Source organism: Olea europaea, chromosome 6, assembly GCF_002742605.1.
Source record: "Olea europaea var. sylvestris chromosome 6, O_europaea_v1, whole genome shotgun sequence".
Taxonomy (NCBI): Eukaryota; Viridiplantae; Streptophyta; class Magnoliopsida; order Lamiales; family Oleaceae; genus Olea; species Olea europaea.
The window spans coordinates 5003036-5012717 of NC_036242.1; the positions used below are offsets into that span (position 1 = coordinate 5003036).

At 30.0% G+C, this 9682-nt stretch overlaps 1 protein-coding gene across 1 annotated transcript; it reads right to left on the reverse strand.

Moving 5' to 3' along the window:
• Nucleotides 1–1729: 1729 nt before the first annotated feature.
• Nucleotides 1730–2975, reverse strand: LOC111395036. The gene is made up of 4 exons (XM_023021060.1): nucleotides 2959–2975; nucleotides 2439–2578; nucleotides 2148–2240; nucleotides 1730–2043 (listed from the first exon to the last, which is right to left on the reverse strand). Exons 1-4 carry the CDS (start codon nucleotides 2973–2975, stop codon nucleotides 1730–1732), a joined length of 564 nt encoding a protein of 187 aa, XP_022876828.1.
• Between the last annotated feature and the right edge of the window lie 6707 nt (nucleotides 2976–9682).

A 9682-nucleotide genomic window follows, 5' to 3' on the forward strand; every position in this document is an offset into this window, starting at 1 on the left:
TTAAAAGATCATCAATATCAATCTCATAGCAGTCATCATCATTGTTTGTACTTTGAAAGTAATTTGAATCAGCATCCGATTGAGTTCTTTTTTAAGAAATTTCAGTAAGATTGACAATTTTTTTCTGAAACTGCCGTTAATTCTTCTAAAGTTTTGCATTGAGACAACATAGCTAATACAATCATGCTTGGGATACAAAGTGGTATCCAAAATGCCGATGTGCCTGCCACGCCGGGGCCCACCTGCACCTCGACCAATACCGAGGCGCCAAAGGACACCTTTTTGGATGGCACAATGTACCACAAGCATTATTCTAGCTAATAATCTAGATTTTTCTATTAGAAAATCAATTTGCTTTTCTTGTTCTTTCTTTGAAAATTTTAGTAAATCCAAATTTCTTTGTTCTTGAGTCCATTAATATACTGTTTTGGAGCTAAAATTTGTTTCATGAAATTTTGACGACCACTTCATTTTGAAGATACGAACAATCTTTTTGACAACATATTCTTGTTCAGCTTGGAGAAGCAAGAAATTCCAACAAAATATCCAGGAAACTTTGAAATTTTGAGCAAATAGAAATAAAGGATTTTCTTGAGGCTGCAAAAATGATTTTGCCTCACTTTTGAAGTATTCATATCCTTGGCGAGTGAGAACGGTTAAAATACTTTTTTCAAGGCTAAAGTATATGAACCATGTTTGAAACCATTTTGGAAAAATAGGATTATAAAATTGATGAAAGAAAATAAACCATGAGTGAGTTACTGGTCTAATAAAGAAAACATTAAACAAGGCACTTTTGTAATCAAGATAATTGAAATATTCAAATTTACCATTAAGTAAATTCATATGTTTTTCTTCCCAAGGTTTTTATCCCCAGTCTTCGTAAGACTAAACCTTAAGAATTGAAATTTTTGAAAAATTTAGATCTTTTGAGTCTTTTGGAGTGTGCATAATAATGGCTGATTTTGTTTTTGTGAAAATAGCCTCATAGAACTCACGATTTTTTTTTATATTGTTTGGTAGGTAATGGAAGTTAGGAGGAAAAATATCGGAAAGACAAGCTTCAAGAAAAGAATATTTTTGCCATGAACTTTTCATTTCAAGAATTGGATATTGAACATTTTTTGTAAAATATTTGAAATTGTTTGAGGGGTTAATTTCTAACAATTTTTTAGTACCTGTTTGAATAGCTTTTTTGAAATTGGTAACTTTCGACTCATTGATTTCATATGGATGAGGAGTTAATTTTAAAGCAAGGGCAGTATTTTGAGAGGAGGAAGATGCGTGTGAATTTGAAATATAGTCTTCAATTGAAAGAAGATGACTATTAACTTTCTTCTTCTTTTTTCCTTCCACTTTTGAGAATTTCATCATTCACACTTTTCTCTCAAGATTGAATAAATTCTCTCATAAGAAAATATGCGAAATAGTTTGATTTTCCCTGTATATATAGTATTTTGAAATCAAAACAAGAAAAAATAGCTTGCCATCTAGAAAAGATTTGCTTTGAAACAAGATTTTTCACATTTTTTTGTAAAACATCTTTTGATGCCTTACAATCAGTTTTGAGAATAAATTTTTTATTGATTAAATAATCATAAAATTTTGAAATACATAAAACTATTGATAAAATCTCTTTTTTGATAGTAGAATAATTCTTTTGAGGGTCAATCCATACACCACTATGAATAATTCTTTTGATAGTAGAATAATTCTTTTGAGAGCTAGTTCATACACCACTATGAAACATAACCAACTGTTCTTGACTTGACTCTTTAGGAATTTGCTTTAACACACCACCAAAGCCTAAATCAAAGGCATCGGTTTCGACAATTATTGAAGCAGTAGGGTCAATAATTGATAAACATGGAATATTTTTTACAGCTTTTTTTATTTTTTGGACAGCTAATGTGCACTCGTGACTCCATGGGTCCGCGTTCTTTTGTAGTCTTTTGAAAAGAGGAGCACAAATCAACCTTATTTCTTTGATAAAATCGCCAATATAATTGACGCAACTAAAGAATCTTTGAAGAGAAGATTTGTCTAAGATTTCATTAGAAAATTTTTCAATAAATATAAACTTCTCTGAATTGGAATAATTAAATCATTTTGATTAATATGACCTAAAAAACTTATCTTTGTTTGACCTAAAATAATCTTTTTAGCAGAAACTGCTAAACTATTTTTCTTGGTAACATGCATGAGTATATTGATATGTTTGAAATGTTGTTCTATACTTTCTGAAAATATAAGAACATCATCAATATAAACAATAATGAAATTTGAAAATGGATTGAAAATATCATTCATGATTTTTTGAAATTCAGAAGGAGCATTTTTTAGACCACATGGCATAACATTCCATTCGTATTGACCTAAAGAAACATTGAATGCAGTTTTGTGCTTATCTTCTTTTTTAATTTGAATCTGTCAGCAACCTGACTTCATATCCAATTTTGAGAAGATAACAGCTTTGAATAATCTATTCAAAAGATCTGTCTTTTGAAGAAGTGGATATCGAATCCATTGAAGAGCAGTATTGAGAGGCTTATAATTGGTAACAAGACGCAAAGCACATCTTTCAATTTCAGCCGAATATTAACATAGAAAGCTGACCAACTCCAAGGAGATTTGTTCGAACGAATTAAACCTTTCTCAAGTAAATCATTGATTTCATTGATACAAAAATCTAACAATTCTTTGTTCATTGAATAGGACGAGATTTTGTACGAATATTTGATTCATGAAAATTAGAATTGTATGGAACAGATACCACATGTTTCTTATGATCCCAAAAAGCAATTGAAATAGTAGAACAAATCTCTTTTTCCATTTGTTTTTGAAGATTTTAAATTTTTTCTTGAATTGAATTCTCCACCAGAAGAACTGGAAGATAATGAATGAGAAGGAATCTTTGACTTTAGCTTCTTATCTTGAGTTTTGAGAAGAGAAACTTACATTCTAACATCTTTCATTTGACGTTCAAGAATAGAAATCTAAGATTTCATAAAATTGACTTTTGATTTTAAATCAGAACTAGAAGATTTTGAAGTTTCAAAATCGTCTTAAACATTTTCCATATTGAAAGGTTCAGCTTTTGAATTTGAAGGAAGAAGGGAATTAAACTTATTGTTGAATTGTGGATCTTCGATTTGATCAACAATCTCTTTAATAAGTTCTTTTTCTTTAGTAAAAACATTTAGGGCCTTCTTGGGAGTTTCGTCGTAGAGGTAATAGGCGATTTTTAAAGTAGTGGTTATGAGAGGAGCGGTTTTAGTAGCAGTTCTTAAAACCCCCCAACCTACGATTGGGAGTTTAGTATCCACCGGTTCTGAAAGATTTTTAAAATGATAAAATTACGTATTTGCCCTCAATAAAGATTTCTTTTATATTAATTTGTTTTACTCATAAGTGACATTTTACTTGTAAATATTTTTTTCATAAAAGTTAAAATCTAATTTTAAAAATTAAATAAAAATTTAAATATTAACTTAAAATTTTAAGTTAATATTTTTAATTATGAGTAACTTTTAAATTATATAAGTTAATTTTTTTCTTTTAAATAACTTTATGTAATTTTTTTTTTTGTTTATAAGTAATTTTTTACATTTTATAAATATTTTTTTGTTTTATTAGTAGTATTTTTATTTTTTAGTATTTTTTTTACATAAAAATGATTTTTTTACTTATAATTAATTTTTGATTAAATATAATTTTTTTATCTTATAGGTAATATTTTAATTACAATATAATTTTTTTATTAAAAATATAATTTTTTAAATTATAAAAATTTTTTAGTTAATGTATTTTAATTTACAAATTAGTTTTAAACAAAATATATTGGTTGGAAATGATTATTTTATAAAGGATAAAATTAGAATAAAAAAAGAGAAACGGCCAAAACCCTCCAAATCGAGGGGTTGAAAGAACCGTCCAAATTTACACTACACCATAAGTGGGCGTTTCTTAAACCGCCCAAAATCGGTGCCCAAAAAAACTGTCAATCGCCGGCTTTCCCAACACCCCATTATCGGTACTCCCAAAATCGCCAATTACCGGTGAAAATAGAACTCCCAAGTAGGCCCTTATAGTTTTACAACCACAAAATTCTTTATTTTGACTTGAAAATGATTGAGAATTTGAACTAGATTCAGCATCTGAACATTCTAGATGTTGATAAACATGTTCTAACTTTGAGTTAGACTCATTATCAGAACTGAAATTTGAATCAATAAGATTGAGAAGTTGAAGCTTAATATCTTCATCAATTTGAAGATTATTAATCTTGCCTTTGAGAGGACATTTATTAGAATAATGCCCAAATTTTTGACATTCCAACAAGTAACATTACTTTTTTCTTGAAAATCTCTTCTTTTGAAATTTCTTTTTGGAATAGTTTTTTTGATAAGAAGGTTTTTTGAAAATACTTTTCTTTTTGAAAAATTTTTAGATTTTGTTTTTCATGGAGAAATAATTTTCTCAAATCCATATTATTCACAGAATGATCCAAGTTCTTTTCGACTATCTAATCTTTCTGTTTGCGATTTGGATTTAAGTTTGAGTTCATTACAGAGTGCTAATCCTTCTCTGTTATGAAATATATCAATTCTCCATACGAAAGATCATAATATGGAATATTATTTGAATATTCTTTTTTAATAGAATTTTTTACTCTTTCAGGAAATAATTTTAGAAGTCCAGACAAAAATCTTTCTTTCCAATAAGCTTGATTACAATCTTTTCGTAAAAAAATGCTTTTATACCAACGAAAATCTTGTAAACTTGAACAAAACTTTTTCTAAAACATCTGTTGGAGAACCAACAAAATATTTGACAATACAAAAATTAATATATTAAAACTATCATTTGAACCATCAGGTTTGAGAGCTTGAGCAATTTGATTTTTCTCTTGTTCAGTCATATAATTGAACCACCAATTATTAATTTGACCAACAAAACCTTGAATAATATTGCTTCTTGACTCAATTGGAGAAAGTCCTTCTTAAATATAGGCATTATAACAAGCACTCATTCTTTGAAGAATTTCAAAAATTTGATATTTGGTTAAACCATCTATATTCTAGATAGTTATACCGGTAGCAAAAAATGTTCTAGGAATCTTTGTCTTTTGTTCAAAAAGTAAATCTAGAGGAGCATTTTTTGGATAATAATGAGGAATTTTTTAAAATTGAACTTTTTTGCCTTGAAGTTTATTGATTTGAGGACCTTCATCATCAATAAATTGAGATTCAAGATCATCAATAGTATTGATGTTATTTGAAGTAGAGGAAGATGATATTTTTGATAATTAAGTAGCAAGTTCTTTGAGAACATTAATCTCAATTTTGAGACCATTTTTAGGTTTGGCCTCATGCCTGTTTATTAAAACTAGCTCTATTGGTTTTATACCTTTTGAAGATGATATCTCAGTTTCAGAATTTATTTCAATTCTGTTGATTTGAGAACATACAGATGATGAACTACATTAGCATAGTTATTTTGAACTTGAATATTTTTGATATCTTTAACAACTTGAGATTCCTTAGGTCGTTCTTCAGAAATTCTTTTGAAAGGAGAAACAAAAGTTTTAGTACTTCCATATGGAACTACAATCTCCTGTAAAAGAGGATGAGAGATTGAATATTCTCTCTAGAAGGAGTTTTCCAAGTCTTCTGTGGAATATTAGTAGTTTGAATAGATTTTGCTTTCTTTGAAAAAGTAGGCTTTCTGTTAAAAACTTTGAAATAAGCTCATTCATAAAAATTTAAATCTTCAGGGAATTCATAAAATTCTTCCCAATAAGATTCACGTTCTTCTTTTGAAAAGCTTTAACAAAATATTTTTCGAAAACTTTTAACATCAGGAATTTGATCAGTTTTGAATTTATCTCTTCTTTCAATACTTGAAGAAATAACATTTGTTTGATGATGAAGTCTATCATTTTGAGAAAACATATCAGAAAAAGTTGAAGATTCAGGTTCATCTTATTCTTCTTCCTTTTCTGCTTCTTTTTCAAACTATTGAGGTTTTGGAATATTTGGAGTGAAATCAACACCTGAAAGAGAAGATGTTGAAAATCTAGCTGATTGAAAAGAAGTCTTAGGTTTATCTTCAGATCTAGAAAAATAAGATCTCTGAAACCTAGAGGAAGATCCTTTGAAAGTCATTTTGACATTTTCATCAGGAAAAGTAAGAATTTGATTAGTAATTGTTTGAATAGGAGCAGGAATAGGATTTTGAACATTTTCAGAATTTCATTTTAGCCCACGAGTTTGAAGATTCCAAGGAATTCTCTTGGGAATCATGGTGTTTGAATGAAAAAGGATTACATTCAACCAAAAGACTTTCATCTTTAGGGGATGAACGTAAATCACCAATATTGAGTTTAGTATTCGTGAGTTTGTAATATATCATGTATATTACAGCAAAAGCATTTGAACGATCATCAACATCGAAATTTTTAGTTTGAATATGGAGATTTAGAGCATTAAGAATAGCTCCATCATTGATATTGATTGAAAAATTGGGATAACAATTTCAATAAATTGGACCACTTTCTATATTTGACTCTAGAACAGATAATAATGAATTTTCAAATTTGAAGAGTCTCTTATCTCAAAGAGTTAAGAGAACAAGAATGTCTAACCCAAGTCTAAACAAATGATTGACAGCAATTTGAACTAATTCAACATGAAGATATTTAAATTTCTTCTTATGGGATTTAATTGATTTTTTTGAAAATAAATTGATATGTGCATTTTGATTTTTGATAGATAATGTTTGTTCTAAGGTTTTGATAACATAACTTTGAGTAAAATCAAACTTTCCAATTTCATAGATAGAATTCTTTTCTACCTTTGGAATTGTCCAGTTATGCAATCTTTGTTCAATTTGAGCAATTTGAAGTTCATGACTATTGAAATCATTTGATGCGTATGATGTAGATGTTTTATCAATTTCTTCTTCATTTTGAAAAACATTTGAAATATTTTCAAATTAATTTCTAGACTTCTGAAACCAATTTGAAAAAGATGACATAATTAAATTCAATAAAATTATAACAATTTACCACGATAAAAAAAAAGTTAAATAAGATAGACTAAGTCTTACCAAGCCTACAAACGAGACCACCTTGACACGCCTTCCCCAGCTAACAACGGACTGACCAACATCCATTCAGTAGACATCCCGAAATCAAATCAGGTTCTCCTATTTGAACAGTGCCTATAGTGATAAACTACCACAACCTCACCTCACTCTATTATGGCTATACACACACACGTACACACACACACACACACACACATCCATGAAGCCGTCTTGGGTGTGAGAGAGAAACACAAAGGCTGCCATTAGAAAAGTAAAAAATAGAGGCTTTCCATTGAGAGGTCAAAAAAACAATGGCTACAATTGAGAAATAAAAGGTTGTGGCTACTGCTGGCAGAAGAATTAAAGAGAAACTGCAGGGGAAAATTTGCTCATGAATACTGCTGGAAAGAAAGGAATAAAAGGGGGAAAAAAGGATTTTTCTTTCAATTTGGGTGTGGATTCACACAGATTTTTTTCTTATCTACATAATACAAATTGGAATTTTCTCTAGGGTATATTTTGGGTACTCTAAAGATGTAGTATTCAAAGTGAGTTCTCAAAAGATTAATCAAATTGGTGATTTGTGGTGAGATTATTTGTTGTCCTTAAAGAGTAATTATTGTGGAATTTCCAATTTGTTGAGAATCCAAGTTTTGGGGCATAAACTTGAATATTGTAATCTATATTTTTATTATAGTGGATTTGGCCAGAGTTGCCTTGTAGTTTTTTTCTCTCTACACTAGAGGGTTTTTTCCACGTAAAAATTTGGGGTTGCATTTTGTTTGTTTTTACTTTGACCATCTATTTGCATATTCAATCACTCTAGTTGGTTACTTGGATTGGTGTATTTATTCTTACAATAAGTGAAATTGCCCAACAAACACAAGGTAAGAACTAATCAGAAGGCAAGTTGACAAAACCTAAAGACAAGAAGCAAAGTATGTGAATGAAGTATATAGGGACAGTGACCCCTTATTGATAAAGGCTCCAAAACAAGATATTAACTTACAATGTATATCTGATTCATCTAAGCAAAGATCCACTCTGAAACATCAAAAAAAGAATAGCATTTGATCAACACGATACCTAGGCACATTTTTTAGACTTGGAGACCTAATATAATAGCGGCATAAGAACCACTACAATACTAACATTTGCTTCAACATAAGCAAGGCACATTTTTTTTATGCTTGGAGATCTAGGCTTCGCACCCCTACCTCTTTAAAAGGCCTCTTTCTTTCGTCAAATATACTCTTTTTCTGCATTGTGGTACCACTTCTCTTAACATCCTCTTTCTTTCACCACACTCTTTTTTAAGTTTACTTTTCCTAGTAGCGTTCTTAGTACCGAACCACTTAACTCTCCCAACCCTATTTGTAAAACTTCTCCAACTTAATCAACATGGCCCTCTAGATGTCGACACATTCAGTTGAGTATATTGTATTCTTCCTCTCACTTATCTCATTATGTCTTTATTATAGGTGTTAAAAATCACCTTATAGCTCTATGTCATACACCGTGTTGTCAATGTTGAAAATTCTAAGAAACAAGTATCAGCATATGTAGAAAGACAAATAAAGAAAACAAAATCAAATCAATCAATTATGTAAACTCGATCTTTACTATGGATTCATAAAAGGGCTTCATAATTTGAGATTCAATGGCTTGCATGGATTTAAAACAACACTCAAATTCTCTAAAGGGATAGAACCAAGACATAAAACAATCATGTGTTAAGTTTTAAAATCGAAAAAAATTATTTTATTATGGAACAATAATTGTACACATTATCGTCGAACAAACCCACCAATGTTTCCTTACTAATTTGGAGCAGAACTTAATTAATTTATTCACTCCACTAACTTCATTAATCTCTCACACACACCACTCGTATATGTGACCTCTCTTTCTCTCTCTCTCTTCACACACCATTCACACTTCACTCTCTCATGACTCTTAATTTACTTCACAAATTGCAAATGCTAAGCACACACATAGATATACGAAGTTATTGTTGGTGGAGGAGACTTCAACAAAATTCTAGATAAATCCTTCAATGGCGGTGGAGGTTGGAAAGCTCTAGAATGGAGGTGAATTTTTCTTTCTTCTTCTAGAGATGGCTATCGAATCTTCCCAAAATTTATCCAGATTATTTTTCAATCTCCTTGAAGAAGAAGGTTCAAGAAATGAGATGAGTGAACTACACAAATCTGAAATTTTCCTTGAAGCCGATGTTGTATCTTCAATTCTCTCCTTCAACACCGACTTTTCATTTTAACTCTTTTCTTTTTAGTCACGTCCAACTCTGCCTCAAGCTCGACAAGTTTTGAAGCGATCGGTCCTTCATTTAACGCATTATCGACTTCAAATATATCTGGCTCTTTTGAACTTCTCTTATTATCTATTTTTAGTTTAGCAAACTTGATACTTGATTTCTCATCTCTATACTATTTCCTTATTTTTTATTGTAAATTTATACATACCTCAATTTCTTCTTGTAGACGCTGTTGATCCTTCGTTAATATTTTCTGGACCATGTTCTATTGCCCAGGATTCCATATTACTCTTGCACGCTCTTTTTTATCACCTAAGA